This window comes from Rutilus rutilus, assembly GCF_951802725.1.
Source record: "Rutilus rutilus genome assembly, chromosome: 17".
Lineage (NCBI taxonomy): Eukaryota > Metazoa > Chordata > Actinopteri > Cypriniformes > Leuciscidae > Rutilus > Rutilus rutilus.
This window is the reverse complement of record NC_140230.1, coordinates 30,061,581-30,079,270: the sequence shown is the minus strand read 5'-3', so window position 1 is coordinate 30,079,270 and position 17,690 is coordinate 30,061,581. Positions and strand designations below refer to the sequence as shown.

Here is a 17,690-nt window from a genome sequence, read left to right as displayed (position 1 = left end):
ATAAATTATGAAACATGATGACACCAAAAAGGGGAGGAGCCTGATCAAATAATTTAGAGTACTGCTTCTATGGAAACGCAACATCCAATTTCCAAACGATTATCACAGGATGAATTCTGAGTTCGTAAGCTTTCAAATGATACCTAATTTATGATAACTACTAAAATGTGATGTAATAAAGGCAATAAAAAATATATATATATTTAGAGGATAATATGTATATTATACTTTTTAGAGGATAATATTATTTTTATATTTTTTTATTGACAAATACTAGATTAAATGTTTTATGAACTTTTAGCATGCAAACCAAAGTTTCAATTATTAAGTGTGCATCGACTTTTTGTGACAAACGCCAGAACTTCTGTTATGTAGATTTTTTGAGGTGCGCTCTTGTCATAAATTCATCTATTACTGTTCCTGCATAAATTGTAACAAAAAACAGTGCTGAAATATCTATTAAGGAGTCTTAGACCTTTCCAATGATATATAGTTTGTCATGATTACATTAGGATTTAATTGTAATATAGTGAAGTAAACTTAGGCATCCCGTATACGGAAACATATAAAACAAATACTTAATGCCTTAATATTTACACAAACAACAAAGACCCAATGAATGATTAAAATAACAAAACATTTAATTAGTGAAATACAAAATGTTTAGTACCTCACATTGGATAAAAAAACAAAAAAAAACTAAAACGAGAACATGAATTCTTTGACAGTTCACATGCACATCAAATGAAATGTAAAGGACACTTGAATTACAACAGAAAATATGCTACAAATTGATACCTTTAATAACTCCATGGCAGTGATTACAGTCCCTCAGCTTGATTTTAAAGGACTATTATTATTCCGTGACATCAGAAAAGACAAGTGAGATAAAACCTGTTGCCATTTCCTGACAATTGCATTTCACAGGCAGATTCTGAACACTGGTAAACGAAGAGAGACAGAGAGGTACAGAGAGAGAAAATGACACTGACATGATCCAAATGAAAATTCAGCTGAGCTTGACAACATTTTTAAACCATGAGATAAAAATACTATTTCAGAAGATAACTTCTCTAATAACACTGACCAAAGAGTAACAAGCATTTTATCTACAACAAGATGACAAATAAAACTGAGTTGGTAGACTTAAAAAAAAAAAAAATCTATAGATTATCATAATCCTCCCTTAAACTATATATTTTTTTGTTGTAAAATATATATATATATAAATGTAAATTTTAAAACTGTCCACAAAAAGGGTTTTACGAAACTTCACAGGTTAAAAATCCTAAAAGGAGTCAAATAAAAAGGTGAAATGATTTAGGTCAAGTGAAACAATATTCTGGACCATATGCAACCAGCAGCACCATAAATGGCAAAAATCACAGACATCCAGACAAAATAAATACATTTCAACAAGCATGAGAGCAGATGGTTAAGAGCAGATTTAACACTGATGGACTCTCGCGGTGAATCACCTGATTCACCACAGTTTAAACATTTCATACAGTTGATCAAAACAAAACGGACACCTAAGTGGCAGAAGCAGGTCTCAAAAACAGATCTGACTTTTACAAAAATAATCATTGCTGTGTATATATACACACGTATCAAAGACACAAAACAGTAACATTGAGGGAAATCTGCTGTTATCTCACATCTCTCACTGTTTTGGGAACTCGAAGGACTTTGTAAATGCTGTTGTGAAAGACGGTGGAGAAGTGAGGACGAGAATCCCTCGACATGAGAGTGCAAAGTGGCACTTTTCCTGCATTTTGGCTGTCCTCCACATCCCAGATCTCAGGCATGCTGCAGCCGGGCCTGGAGATGAAGAAAAAAAACACGTGTGAGATACAAGAAATTATGGAAGCTTGATTCTGCCAAAAAAAAAAAAAAAAAAAAAAAAAAAGGTAAAGATAAAGATAATTCTCCTCACAAATGCGAGTTTATATATCAAAATTTTGACAGAGAAACAAGTTGCGGCTTCCGACTTCGTTTTTCAGAGGACTATGTTTTTCAGAGTTGCGACTTCCGACTTCGTTTTTTCAGAGTTGCGACTTCCGACTTCGTTTTTTCAGAGGACTATGTTTTTCAGAGTTGCGACTTCCGACTTCGTTTTTTCAGAGTTGCGACTTCCGACTTCGTTTTTTCAGAGGACTATGTTTTTCAGAGTTGCGACTTCCGACTTCGTTTTTTCAGAGGACTATGTTTTTCAGAGTTGCGACTTCCGACTTCGTTTTTTCAGAGTTGCGACTTCCGACTTCGTTTTTTCAGAGGACTATGTTTTTCAGAGTTGCGACTTCCGACTTCGTTTTTTCAGAGTTGCGACTTCCGACTTCGTTTTTTCAGAGTTGCGACTTCCGACTTCGTTTTTTCAGAGGACTATGTTTTTTAGAGTTGCGACTTCCGACTTCGTTTTTTCAGAGGACTATGTTTTTCAGAGTTGCGACTTCCGACTTCGTTTTTTCAGAGTTGCGACTTCCGACTTCGTTTTTTCAGAGTTGCGACTTCCGACTTCGTTTTTCAGAGGACTATGTTTTTCAGAGTTGCGACTTCCGACTTCGTTTTTTCAGAGTTGCGACTTCCGACTTCGTTTTTTCAGAGGACTATGTTTTTCAGAGTTGCGACTTCCGACTTCGTTTTTCAGAGTACTATGTTTTTCAGAGTTGCGACTTCCGACTTCGTTTTTTCAGAGTTGCGACTTCCGACTTCGTTTTTTCAGAGTTGCGACTTCCGACTTCGTTTTTTCAGAGTTGCGACTTCCGACTTCGTTTTTTCAGAGTTGCGACTTCCGACTTCGTTTTTTCAGAGTTGCGACTTCCGACTTCGTTTTTTCAGAGGACTATGTTTTTCAGAGTTGCGACTTCCGACTTCGTTTTTTCAGAGTTGCGACTTCCGACTTCGTTTTTTCAGAGGACTATGTTTTTCAGAGTTGCGACTTCCGACTTCGTTTTTTCAGAGTTGCGACTTCCGACTTCGTTTTTTCAGAGTTGCGACTTCCGACTTCGTTTTTTCAGAGGACTATGTTTTTCAGAGTTGCGACTTCCGACTTCGTTTTTTCAGAGTTGCGACTTCCGACTTCGTTTTTTCAGAGGACTATGTTTTTTAGAGTTGCGACTTCCGACTTCGTTTTTTCAGAGGACTATGTTTTTCAGAGTTGCGACTTCCGACTTCGTTTTTTCAGAGTTGCGACTTCCGACTTCGTTTTTTCAGAGGACTATGTTTTTTAGAGTTGCGACTTCCGACTTCGTTTTTTCAGAGGACTATGTTTTTCAGAGTTGCGACTTCCGACTTCGTTTTTTCAGAGTTGCGACTTCCGACTTCGTTTTTTCAGAGTTGCGACTTCCGACTTCGTTTTTTCAGAGTTGCGACTTCCGACTTCGTTTTTCAGAGGACTATGTTTTTCAGAGTTGCGACTTCCGACTTCGTTTTTCAGAGGACTATGTTTTTCAGAGTTGCGACTTCCGACTTCGTTTTTTCAGAGGACTATGTTTTTCAGAGTTGCGACTTCCGACTTAGTTTTTTCAGAGGACTGTTTTTCAGAGTTGCGACTTCCGACTTCATTTTTTCAGACTTCATCACAAATAATTTATTTATTTTTATTCCCTGTCGGAAATATACGGAGCCCCACACATGACATGCGGACAAAAATGTATAATTACTTTCCACAACTTAATTGGTTCTCTTGTTTTAGTAAATTGTAGCCACTTTGCATTAATTTGTTCCCTCGTTTTGATTAAACTAAAACAAGGGAACAAATTACACTGGTACATAGTACTATTGGTCCTAAACATGACAAGCTTATATTAAGGGATTCAAAATAACTGGTAAGATATAGTTGACAAGTTTAAAGCAGCTTGCCCTGTCAGATGCTCTGACTACTGTTGCTGACTGACAGATAAATATTTGCGCTGTTTAATGCGTTTGAGATGTGGTGGCAGTGCTTTCCTCAGTGCTTAACTTACATTTCACAGGTATATTCTCCATCTGTAAATGTTAGAAAGTCAAACAAATATGTCCATTTCACTGTCAGGAGAGGATGAGCCTTCTGCAAGTGAATCTCCGTGAATGAGCGCCAAACAGACGGAGCACAATAGAATAGTAGCGCAATAATTCTGACTAAAATATACATATTGCTAAAATATTTGTTGTTGGAAACAATAAATGTGCCATGTGTGGAATTTTAAGCCTTCAAGTATCTTTTTAAGAAAATGACCATTATAATGGGGTAATCAAATGCAGGCCAATATAATTAGTTTGTGCTTTTGTTTTTATTTTCATTTTTAGCTTAGCCTTTAGTCAATTTAAAAACAAAAGCATTATTTTTGTTTTTAGATTGAAATGTTACAATGTTAGAATGTAATGTGATTTTAACCACCTTTTAGCACATAATATATTGCATAGCCTACATTACATTCACTTTATTTGTTTCCATATCCTTCAATATCAACATTGTTTGCAGGATATCATTGGGCAGGATGTGATTTTTTTTTTTTTTTATAAATACAGATTTTCTTTATCCAAATAGAAAAATGTAGAAAGTACCGAGATATATATAAATAAATACAGAGATATGATTTTTTTGGCCATATCGCCCAGCCCTACGATATATATGTATATTTTTTCCCACATGTGTGGGGCTCCGTAGAAACAAGCTTCCATAAGAAATGATCAAACTCAGCGGTAGTAATTGAAAGTATTACTTGGAGCGTCTGGTGCACCATGAGTCCTCTAAGATGAAATAGTCCACCTGCAGCTTTAATAAGTTTCGCTTTACTTCCTCAGCTGGCTTTCGGCTGTACATGGAGTACACCATCTTTGTTCTTTCTCTGAATAATGACAAGATGAAATCAAACACTTTACACAGAACAATCTCATAAGAATATAATAATTGGACAAGTACTTAAATAGAGAGACAAAATGTATGTTAAATCGTGTCTACCTCAATCCTGCATCTTCATAGTGTGGGTGATTCACTATGGCTCTGCCTGTGGACAGTTTCACACTTGCCATGGTGGGCATAGCACCAGCAAACACAGCATCTACAGGAATATTGCATGGATGCAGGAGTCAGAATTTGTTCATTAAATGAGTGGTTTCATTTTGCACAGTTAAAAGTGAATCCAAAAGACAGGAGTTTCTCACTAGGGCTTGTGTTGTCCTTGACCCACTCCAGGAGCTCTTCTTGAGGGAAGTTACTGAATTCCCCTATGATGCCCCATTGATTCTGCAGGTTGGCGAATCCTTGAACTGCCATGATGGACAATATTCCCACGACTGTCATCTGAAGTTTAAACTTCTCTCCTACCCAGCCAAACAGCTGCAGATGAAGAGCCAAAGAAACCAAAACATTAGTGAGTCCAACAGCATCTCAGATTTTAAAGCTTTTGCCCAAATCAGCTTTGTTGCATTCGGAATATTTTGGAGTGCGTTGGTGAAGAAAAGAAAGTTTCTAATAGAGCGTGAATGGTCGGGTCACCTGTCTGGAGCAGATTAAACAGGACATGATGCACATGTGAGGAGTGAGGAAGAGCTTCAGTCTCATGATGAGCACAGCCAGCACTGCAAACGCCACCAGCTGCAGACTGTGGTACACCAGCTAGAAAAACAATGGACACAACCATGACAAGAGAAATACAGCCTCTGGATATCAACTAGTACTCCATGAGTCACTATATATTATTGCACATATTTTTTGTATATCATTTTGGTAAAAGCTCTCTTACCACTCCTTTCGCCAACACCTGGGCCCTGCAAGAGAGAGAGAAAAAATATATATTGAAGGGCAAAGTCCAATGTAAAACAAAAACATTTGAAAGAAATTATTATTATTATTTTTATTATTATTAAGGTGAGGTGACAGTAAAGACATTTATAATGTTACAAAAGATTTCTATTTCAAATAAATGCTGTCCTTTATAACTTGCTACTCATCAAATAATCCTAATAAACTGTATCAAAATTTCCACAAAAATATGAAGCAGCACAACTGTTTTTAACATTATTAATAAAAATAAATGTTTGTTGAACATCAAATCAGTCTATTATGTAATGATGCTGAAAATTCAGCTTTGCCATAACAGAAATAAATTATATCTTAAAATAGAAAACAGTTGCTGTAAACTGCAATATTTCACAATATTACTGTTTTACTGTTTTGTTTTTATCAGATTAATGCAGCATTGGTGAGCATATATAACCTTTTTTCAAAACATTTGCATGTTTAAATTATTATTATTCAGGATCTCTGTGTGGAGCTCACCGGCTGTTGTTAGACTCAGATAATATATATATATATATATATATATATATATATATATATATATATATATATATATATATATATATATATATATATATATATACAGTGAGGAAAATAAGTATTTGAACACCCTGCTATTTTGCAAGTTCTCCCACTTAGAAATCATGGAGGGGTCTGAAATTGTCATCGTAGGTGCATGTCCACTGTGAGAGACATAATCTAAAAAAAAAAATCCAGAAATCACAATATATGATTTTTTAACTATTTATTTGTATGATACAGCTGCAAATAAGTATTTGAACACCTGAGAAAATCAATGTTAATATTTGGTACAGTAGCCTTTGTTTGCAATTACAGAGGTCAAACGTTTCCTGTAGTTTTTCACCAGGTTTGCACACACTGCAGGAGGGATTTTGGCCCACTCCTCCACACAGATCTTCTCTAGATCAGTCAGGTTTCTGGGCTGTCGCTGAGAAACACGGAGTTTGAGCTCCCTCCAAAGATTCTCTATTGGGTTTAGGTCTGGAGACTGGCTAGGCCACGCCAGAACCTTGATATGCTTCTTACAGAGCCACTCCTTGGTTATCCTGGCTGTGTGCTTCGGGTCATTGTCATGTTGGAAGACCCAGCCTCGACCCATCTTCAATGCTCTAACTGAGGGAAGGAGGTTGTTCCGCAATACATGGCCCCGGTCATCCTCTCCTTAATACAGTGCAGTTACCCTGTCCCATGTGCAGAAAAACACCCCCAAAGCATGATGCTACCACCCCCATGCTTCACAGTAGGGATGGTGTTCTTGGGATGGTACTCATCATTCTTCTTCCTCCAAACACGTTTAGTGGAATTATGACCAAAAAGTTCTATTTTGGTCTCATCTGACCACATGACTTTCTCCCATGACTCCTCTGGATCATCCAAATGGTCATTGGCAAACTTAAGACGGGCCTTGACATGTGCTGGTTTAAGCAGGGGAACCTTCCGTGCCATGCATGATTTCAAACCATGACGTCTTAGTGTATTACTAACAGTAACCTTGGAAACGGTGGTCCCAGCTCTTTTCAGGTCATTGACCAGCTCCTCCCGTGTAGTTCTGGGCTGATTTCTCACCTTTCTTAGGATCATTGAGAGCCCACGAGGTGAGATCTTGCATGGAGCCCCAGTCCGAGGGAGATTGACAGTCATGTTTAGCTTCTTCCATTTTCTAATGATTGCTCCAACAGTGGACCTTTTTTCACCAAGCTGCTTGGCAATTTCCCCATAGCCCTTTCCAGCCTTGTGGAGGTGTACAATTTTGTCTCTAGTGTCTTTGGACAGCTCTTTGGTCTTGGCCATGTTAGTAGTTGGATTCTTACTGATTGTATGGGGTGGACAGGTGTCTTTATGCAGCTAATGACCTCAAACAGGTGCATCTAATTTAGGATAATAAATGGAGTGGAGGTGGACATTTTAAAGGCAGACTAACAGGTCTTTGAGGGTCAGAATTCTAGCTGATAGACAGGTGTTCAAATACTTATTTGCAGCTGTATCATACAAATAAATAGTTAAAAAATCATATATTGTGATTTCTGGATTTTTTTTTTAGATTATGTCTCTCACAGTGGACATGCACCTACGATGACAATTTCAGACCCCTCCATGATTTCCAAGTGGGAGAACTTGCAAAATAGCAGGGTGTTCAAATACTTATTTTCCTCACTGTATAATAATATAATTTCTTTCCCCCTTTTCTATCACATTTCCCCCCATTTTTTCTGTTCACCATTTATGTCCAAAACAATCATGCCAATAGTACTGTAGAATGCATAGAATACTAGAATAGAATACAAAACATAGAATACTTACTGCTCTGTTTCATCATCCTCTGACTTTTCTGCCTTCTCATTTTTGAGGAAAATGAGAACATCCTGCACAGTCTGTCCTCAGGAAGCAAAATGAGGAAGCATATGCAGGGAGTGTTAGTACGTAAATAACTTGGTTCCCCTCTATAATAGGCTAAACTCTAAACTAACTGATAAACTCAGAAAACTGCCGGAAAACCGTAAACTTAGAAGAATATTGGGGCAAACAGATAAAAGCTGGTCACACATAACAAAACTTAGGAGAGGGAAACCGTCCATTATCTAAGAGAAAACAACTCACCCTTCCAGCAATAAAACCCACTATCAGCATGTTAACTGGAAGCAGCATGGTTTTGATGTACCGGATGAGAGTCTGAAAACACAGGAAATTATCTTGTGAAAAAGCTTTAAGGGGTAACCATTGACTGATTGCAAGAAAATAGATTGTCCTGATCACGTCGCCCACCTCTGCTTCAATGAAGTCAAACTCAGCTGCACACGTGTACATCATCGTGTCAAAGTCTTTGTAGCTTGTGAACTTGGATTTGATAAGACTGCTGATGTGGGCCTATTTAAAAAAAAGAAGAAAAAAAAAGAAGAAAAAAAAAAAGTCAAAAGCCCTGAAAAAAAGTCAAAAGCCCTGAGAACTGTTTAAAGAACCCCTCGGGCTAAAGCTAACTGATGTTCACAGCAAGAGAAAACAGCATATGGTTCACAGCACTGCTCTCATTTGACTCACATCATCTGATGCCCCAAAGATCACAGAGAGCATGAATTTCAGGATGACAGTGGAGACCACCCATGCAAGACACTGCATGACCTAACAAAAACAACACAATTGTTTTTGGTTAGTCAATTTTTTTGTTAGTCAGGCACATTTTTATTGATGCATCAGCATACACTGGGTGCGCTCTTACCCATGTGAAGATTCCAGGTTTGAACGTACCAATCAAACGGTCCCTCAGTGCAATAACCCCCTGAAACGAAAGAAGACTAACCAGTAAAGTTGATGTTTTTTTTATACTGTAAAGAAATATGGACGTAGTGTCCGTGACGTCACCCGTAGGTTTCTGAAGAGCATTTTTGAAGTCTAAAGTGGGCCAAAATGAGCTATATAGACCACTTTTTGCACCAGGCTGTAAACATGGGGGGGGGGGTTGTTTTGTCTCTAAAGGCCAGCCGATGAATTGCAGTTTAAATCACTTCTATGTTGGTTTCAAGAGAGAGACAGGAAGGTTGCCGCTGGGTTTCTTCACAATATGTTTGTCTTGGCGTGCGAGAACAAACCTCTTTAGTTCCTGAGGAAGCTCAAACGTGCTGCGTAACACTAGAATGAACCTCGTTGGTTCTTGACGAAGCTCAAACATGCTGTGTAACACGAGAATGAACCTCATTGGTTCTCGTACATCAAGTGAACATGCTTGAGCTTCCGTTTACCACAACTGATGTGTGAGTTGATGAATGTTTATATGTGAATAAAAGCCTAAATTCAATCTGTCCATCATATTAAGCGATTGTGTATCTTCAGAAAATTTGGGCTAAACCACTCAATTTATATGGATTAGTTTTACAATCTCTTTATGAACTTTTTGAAGCATCAAAGTGGTAGTTGTGTAGCTGTCAATGGAGGGACAGAAATCGCTCAGATTTCATTAAAAAGATCTTTATTTGTGTTCCGAAGATGAACGAAAGTCTTGTGGGTTTGGAACGACATGAGTGTGAGTAAATGACAGAATTTTCATTTTTGAAACTTGAATCATGGATATTTATTGAGTCAGGCTATGGCACTATTTGCCTAGCATGTTCTCTGGAAGACAACATACATATCAGCAATCATTTCACAATCATATCAGCTGCTGGTGTCCTTAGAAACCATCTATCCAGAGCAAGTAGCAAATGGATGTGAATACAGTAATGAGACCTCACACTGTCCAACTCACCCAGATAGAAACCAGTGAAGAGGCGTAGAAGGACGTCAGCAGCATCGAGTTCCCGAACATTAGCAGAAAACAGACGGCCAAGGAGATCTGTGAGGAGCAGTCAGATCATCAGTGAATCAGAAAGACAACATGAGCAATATTGTGGCTCCATCAATTAAGTCTAGATTACTTTACATTACCATGTGTGTCACTAAGATGGACTGCATTTTCGTCGGACTCAGATATCCCAGGATATATGAAGCAAAAAGGGATGCAACCTGTGAAACACACAAACATTTTTGTCATAGCATCCTTTGCTATCTTGCTGCAAAACAATTTTCTCATAAAGGTTTACATTTAAAATGCGATATTCCTGAGGTATGCAATCATGTTAGACTTACCCACAGTCAGTTTTCTTCAGACAAAAATATGATTACAAATTAGTGTGACTCTGGAAGTGAACTGTATACATTTCTTTTAGGAAACATACACTCCCATTCAAAAAGTTGGGATGAGGAAGGTATTTCTTTTGAAAGAAAGAAATTAATACTTTTATTCAGCAAGAATGCATTAAATTGATCAAATGTAAAAACATTTATAATGTTGATAAGAAGCTTTGCCATCATAGAAACAAATGACATTTTAAAACATTTAAATAGAAAACAGTTCGCAATATTGGTGTTTTCACTATATTTGATCAACCTAAAAACATAAAAAATCATACCAACACCAAACCTTTGAAAGGTAGTGTATGTCTATTATTTCACGAACACTTTTATCTAGTGTAAAAGTCAGATGTAATTGTGTTCAATTTCAGCGGGACATTCAAGTATGAAAGGTTGCAGAAACTAAATGTTACATTTGGCTGTTTGCCTGTACTCCCTTCAAATATCAACATTTAGACACTAAGCATTTAGTTTGGCATGCTTACGATCTAGTAATTTCTTCAATCATTTACCTGTGTAAGTAAGACAAATTGAGCAAACTGCCACGGCAGCATGAAGAAAACATTGGAGATTCCCAGAGCCATCATGGTATGCTTGCTTGGGTTCCTCGTCCTTCCAAAAATCGAAAAATGTCCAATAAGAATAGATCTTAATTGTTTAGAATAATTCAAATCTGTCCTTATAATGATAAATAAAGTACATAGCAACACAAACGCAGCATTAAATTACATGGGATTTAAGTAAAAGTAGATGGGTTAGAGGAAAAACACACAAAGATAGCTTAAATGTCTTAGGTGACTATATAAAATCTAAAAGATCTTAAGCCATCTCAAAGTACAAATATAAAGAGTGAACGTGAGCATGAAAGATTTAATATGAAGTAGGAATACATAGGAATAAAGCAAGTTACCGGAGGATGCATGTGAGCAGAAGCATCTGCAAAACCAGGAAGGGGTAAGAGAAGCTCTCTCTCAGAGGTGGTGTCCACATGACCCGAGTGCTCTGGGATTCAAGGGTTCAACACAGAGATGAAAGCTCTAAATACTAGGAGACTGTAGTGAAATAAAACACTATCCACACATGCTTAAGAAAACATCAGCTTTACCTCTCCATGGTTAAAGAAGAAACACATAACTGTGACAGTGCCACCCAGTCGACTGCCACTATAAGAACAGGCAAAATAGAAAGTGCATGTTTTGATTTAGTTTTTGAAACAACACAGTTAGGATCAACCATTTGGAATCAAAACTGAACTTCTTAAAGATCCACTTTCTTCTGAATCGATTGAAGGACTCTCCTCTGACTGAGGTGTTTAATCTGGGTCATCTAGGCTCTATTACCTTAGATATGTTCCATAAATAAAGAACAGACTCATCATCGCCCCATTTAACAGGAACACAAAGGTGACATAGAAGTATGCAGGGTCTCCCAGACCTGTGGAAAAGCCACTCAAGTAAGTAAAATATCTGCAAATTGAAGAACACAGTCAGTCACACATTCAATAAAATGGCACCTTCTGCCTTCACTTTTTCTCACACATCCAAAAACACTTTAAAAATAAACCTCTTTGTGATGAGTGTGTTAGCAAGTGAAACATTAGCAAGTGCAAAAATAGGCTTTAGACATTTATAAAGCGTGCATTTTAATTGTAACTACAAACAAGGAAACTTTTCAAGGACAGTAAGACAAATTAGAAGGTGATCGTAATAATAAGTAAAGTTATCCCATTTCATAGTGTTATTTACAATGTACTCTACTTCAAAAGCTCAAATATTTAACAACAAGTAGATGTTTAGGTCAAACCAGGCTTCTCAAATACCTTCACAACTCTCCACTGGATCCAGACCCTCCCCTCTGTTGATGGTCCAACACGTCTTGGTAGGGAACCCAAAGAAATCCATTGTGCTGGTGAATGCTCTGTACCAGCTGGCTAAGAGCACCTGCAGTACAAGAGAAAGTTCATTTCAAAGCTCAAGCAAAAACTGTGGCATGAAGACATTTCATTGACATTCAGAAGATGGCAATCATCTTACCTCAGGGTACAAGTTGAACCTCTTTAGAGTGTTTATCACCAGAGGGTATTCAGTGAGCCGGTCATTCATGATCATGTAAAGACCATCCATGAAGGAAGTAGCCTCAATGATGGTCTTGAAATATGAGTAATACAGTCCCTATAAAGGTGAAAAGTGTAACGTATACACACACACTGAGGTTGAACAATGAAACTGAAACACTGGCCAGTATAGCGTTGGGGGTTTCATGCCTATATATGCGAAGCCTGGTGGCCAACCTTTACTGATATTACACATTGGTCCATGTCTCTGTGGCTCAACTGTGACCGGGACATCAAGTCTTTGTGGTGTATCGAGAGCTATGGTTTCCATGAAGGACGAACTACATCCAACAGGAGTAACTACTGTTGACGCAAGAGGGAGCTGTCTGAAAGGGATGTCCAGGTACTAACCCAGATTGTATCCAAAAAACATAAAACCACAGCTGCCCAGCTCACTGCAGAATTAAACGCACAAATCGACTCTCTGGTTTCTACGAAAACGGTTTGTCTGGAGCTCCAACAGAGTCAATATTCATGGTCGGGCTGCTATAACCAAACCTTAGATCACTCATGCCAATGCCAAATGTCGGGTTCAATGGTGTCAACAGTGCAAAATATTGGGCTATGGACAATGTGAAACATGTATTGTTCTCTGATGAGTCCACGTTCACTGTCTTTCGCACAGCCATGGGAGTAATGGTGTGGAGAAGCCCTAAATAGGCTTAACACCCGGACTGTTACTGCCAAGATTGAAGCACGGCGGTGGATCAGTGTGTGATGCTTTGGGCTGCAATATCATGGCATTCTCTACTGAGCTTAACGGGCGCGTCACTGCCAAGGACTACCGAACCATTCTAAAGGACCGTGTGCACCTAACAGATCAAATATTGTACCCTGAAGGGGGTGCCGGGCATCAGCATGATAATGCACTAATACACAAAGCAAGACTTGTGAAAGAATGGTTTGATGAACATGATAGTGAAGTTTTAATGTCACAGTCACCAGATCTAAATATGTTCGAGCTACTTTGGGGTATTTTGGAGGAGGAATGGCTCACTGTACAGGATTTGTATCTGTAATTTCCAAGATGAATTGATGCTGTAACCCAAGCCCATACTAATACATTATTGTGGTCTGCCAGGTGTTTCAGATTCATTGTCAAACCAGTGTATATAAAACATATATACATGAACACACACATATGTGAATTCAAGAAAGAAGTAATAACCATCTCCGTTCGAAAAGCCATCTCCTTTTCCAAGGACGACATGTGCGAAAAGTGTCTGTCATTTTCAAATAGACGTGAGAGATGATACCTGAGATATACAGGACAATTTATTTATTTAATTAGTCTTCAGAGGAAAATTATTATCCGTTTTGAAAGTCTAAAGCTACTTACCAGTGTAAAAATCCCGCAATAACAGCTGTGGAGAGAAATGTATCAGGTTAGGCGACTTTGCCCAGGTCAGACAGACCGCTACGTGGCCACATTCATAGGAGGACTCTTATCTGACCAACCAAACTCTAGTCTCTACTAGATGACGTGTAGAAATTGCCTAGTTTAATACAGATTCATTATTTGAATCAATTAACATTTTGTGTTAAAACTCTGGGTGGTTTTGTCATGAACAAATCTTAGGAATGGTCAGTAACGTTACATGTGTGGTCATCATTGGCTAATAACAGAAGTGAAATTAAATTTGATTGGTTGCCAAGTACAGTTAACATGTGAGCATTCACAAATAACCCAGATTTTAAACTGGTAATTTAGTGTAGTTTAAGAATAAAAGCTCTATACAACTTTGTTGTTTACCAGCCGAACTGCTTGATCCTGAGAACATGCTAGATGCTAATCTGAATAACCGTTAGCTACCTAGCGGCTAAGAAACAAAGCCTTACCGAGAACCAGCACAGTTATTCCTCTAGCAAAAGCAGATGGGCTCAACCCCAATTTGTTTCTAATGAACCCAGCAAAAAGTCCGTTTTTAGTCTGGTAAGCCGAGCCTTTTCCATCTTTCCCACGCCTGCTTTTCCCCGAGACGGACTGACTCCTGTCCTTCTCGCTGCTCTGGTCCTTGACATTTGGTTTTCTCGTTTTAGCTACCATGTTTTCATATTTCTGTCCGTAATAGAGGAACAACAGGAGCGTAGATACGCGATAGAATCAGTTGTTTCACTCTTCCAAACGCATCACATTTGTGTCTCTGCACAGTTTGAGAGCTCTGGGACTTCAGTGATCTGTTGAATGAAGCGGGCATCGCCCCCGTCTGGACGCAGCGCTCATCTGTCAGCGTCACTTACCATGGCAACGCGATTAAAGAACCTGTGGGTAGCCATGATGGTGGTAAAGAATCTCGGCAACCAGCGTCAAACCAATCGGTAACCATCACGAAGACGTATTTAAATAAAATGCATATACTGGTAGATAACATAGCCTTTAAATTACATGTAGCCTAGGGGCGCGGTTTTCTTTCTTGTGCGAGTCCTCATCAATCATAACGTTAACATTTAAAAGGCAGACATTTTTTTTTTTCGTGTATTAAGACCCCATTTGTAGGCTACTGTGTATAAATGTGTAAAATAGTATTTGGAAAATATTTAGTTTCTATTACATTGCATTATTAACCGTTTTACTTATCTTTATAATCTTTACCGTTATATTTATTATTAATGTATTTAATTGATTTATCTATTTATAGCCTACGTCTTTTCATTCATTCATTCATTCATTCATCCATTCATTCATTCATTCATTCATTCATTCATTCATTCATTCATTCATCCGTTTATTAATTTAATTTAATTTAATTTAATTTAATTTAATTTAATTTAATTTAATTTAATTCGTGTGAAAACCCCTGGACCAGGGAATCATAGGGAATCTAACGTTCATTCATTACAGTTCATTGACACTTCCACTAACAAATCTTTTAGTATTTTTGAAAAATACATATTTCGGAAATATTCTTGTTAAATTAATTGACTTCAGCAGTCCGTTGCCAAATGATAGGCCTAAAATCATTTGAGGAGACAGAAGATGGACTGTAATAAATAATCAGAATAAAATCAGGAATCATGTGCTCTGATGAAATCAACCGCTTGATGTCGCTGTGATGCAGCAAATCGATACAGAGGCACCAAAAAGTATGGGACAATTAAAACCCCACACATTTCAAATGAATGAATGCTGGTGCATTGCATAACCAAACATTTATTTAGAAGAAAATAGCACAATTAATTTCACTAAAAAGTTGGGATCTGAATAATCAAACAACAGATATATGTAGGCCTAAAGGCTGTAGGCTTAAGCCTTGCATGTGAAACAGGCATGCGCGTAATTTGCACGGGGGTTACGGGGGTCATGACCCCCTCAAAAATCAGATCCAGCTAATATAACCCCCCCAATATCATCACATCATTCAGATTAAAATAAATATGAAATATTCCGAATTAATACTTTTGTTCGTTTTCTTTATTAATTTCATTTGCCAGCAAGAAAGATAGTAGGCTATCATATTTTTAAAAAATCTGTAATGTACCCCCGCCCACCGCACCGACTACTTATTACCCAACCCGCTTTCTCTACCAAGTTTGTTAACTATTTTGCGCAGTCGCTGGGATGAATGGTTGGAGAAGCATGCTAACGGATGGAAAGATGAAAAGGACACTGAAAGGTAGCCAGACAACGATTTTTCATTGTTGGTCGACACCAGCCAAAAAGAGGAAAAATCCTGACCAAACGGAGGTACCCCTATATTAGCTCGGCCGGCGTTTCTCAAAGTGTGGGGCGCGGGCGCGGCCCACTGGTGGGAAATAGAGACATGACAAGTGGGGCGCGACAAACAGGATTTGTGCCCAACTTTTTAATTCCTTTATTTATTGACCATACACTCAAAACAAAACAAAGACACGTTTAAATGTAAGCCTTACTTAACCTTTACACACGTAAGTTTAAAAGTTTTTCAAGGCGACCGTTATTGATATATCACTTTATGGTTCCCATGGAGACGCGTCATTCATTGCTTGTCACACCGCAGCCGCGCTGAATGACTGATGATCTGCTTTTATTTCCTTTTTTATTCAAAATTTCACAAATTTGTTAGCTATAGCAGGATATATATGATATTCCGATTGTCAAATATGTGCAAGTGGATGTGTTTTGTTGTTCAAACACCTTTATAACGATCGCGTTAGTTGAGCTGTATGCGCAACGTATTTTAGGTAACTTAGCTGCTATCTTATTAAAATACCTAAAAAAATAAAAAAAAATTACGTACATTATTAGGAATTTACCACCTCCGGCTCAATTTGAGATTATTATTATTTAATTTTTTTATTATTATTATTATTTTGTTCTTTTTGCATGGAGTTTGCAAAGTGACAAAATGAATCAAAGCACAACTAACGTTAGTCCACACCTTTTACAGTCTATGGTCCACACTTGTATTTTCTCAGTTTCTGAATTTGATGTTATCAGAGGCTAAATGCAAACACACATTTTTTTTTAATCTACTTTTGAGTCTTATTTCATGCAAAGTGATAATATAATTGCACTTTCATTTTCTCTATTTGAAAGTTTTTAATGCTGTTATTTGATGTAAAGTTTTTAAAATGTGATGTTAATAAAATACATTTTAAGAGTTAAACTTAAAGCCTAGTTTATTAACATTTTGTTGGGGTGATTGGGGAGAGGTGGGGCTCGGAACCCTTTCCTACCTCCGAAGTGGGGAATGGCAGAGAAAGTTTGAGAAACACTTAATTTAACTACTGTGTCATTATGGCATACATAGTCAAGTGAACAGCTGCATTTACATTAAGTAGCCTAAATCAGTAAAAGTCTCACAATGTATTTCTAATACAGGAACGGCAAATTAGCATGTTACCTTTTACACAAGAAAATTATTCAATAAATTAATTAATTAATAAATATGCCGCGAGTTTAACCCCCCCAATGGTAGACCCAAAGTTACGCCCTTGGAAACAGGGCAGTAGAGTCTTCAGACATTCATTTATAGTTTGGCTCCAGTTATTGCATTTGTAAAAATGGCTTAGAATAGTAGGTATGTAGGCTATGTTTAGTTCTAAATGTGTAGAATCATTTGTTTACATTGGTTTAATATTGTATTTAGGCTAGCAATAAAAGTCATACATTTTTAAGTGTGGCTTATGTGT

The 17,690-nt window shown here is 37.7% G+C and overlaps 1 protein-coding gene across 1 annotated transcript; it reads right to left on the bottom strand.

Annotated features, from left to right (window-relative positions):
• Positions 1–618: 618 nt before the first annotated feature.
• dpy19l1l (dpy-19-like 1, like (H. sapiens)) lies at positions 619–14,771 on the bottom strand. The gene is made up of 22 exons (XM_084385787.1): positions 14,418–14,771; positions 13,918–13,942; positions 13,747–13,834; positions 12,499–12,636; positions 12,285–12,405; positions 11,806–11,899; positions 11,571–11,628; positions 11,376–11,467; positions 10,978–11,077; positions 10,220–10,297; positions 10,041–10,127; positions 9,018–9,077; positions 8,840–8,920; positions 8,567–8,668; positions 8,402–8,473; positions 8,105–8,175; positions 5,727–5,751; positions 5,480–5,599; positions 5,146–5,320; positions 4,943–5,042; positions 4,704–4,829; positions 619–1,821 (listed from the first exon to the last, which is right to left on the bottom strand). Exons 1-22 carry the CDS (start codon positions 14,623–14,625, stop codon positions 1,650–1,652), a joined length of 2,193 nt encoding a protein of 730 aa, XP_084241913.1. The 5' UTR covers positions 14,626–14,771; the 3' UTR covers positions 619–1,649.
• Between the last annotated feature and the right edge of the window lie 2,919 nt (positions 14,772–17,690).

Bases quoted from the DNA above. Each gene is read 5' to 3' on its own strand.
- dpy19l1l (XM_084385787.1), bottom strand. From the start codon at position 14,625: ATGGTAGCTAAAACGAGAAAACCAAATGTCAAGGACCAGAGCAGCGAG. The intron at 13,835-13,917 runs GTAAGTAGCTTT...TGTATATCTCAG, and splicing joins ATTGCGGGATTTTTACACTG to GTATCATCTCTCACGTCTAT. The intron at 5,321-5,479 runs GTGACCCGACCA...CTTCATCTGCAG, and splicing joins GTTTAATCTGCTCCAGACAG to CTGTTTGGCTGGGTAGGAGA.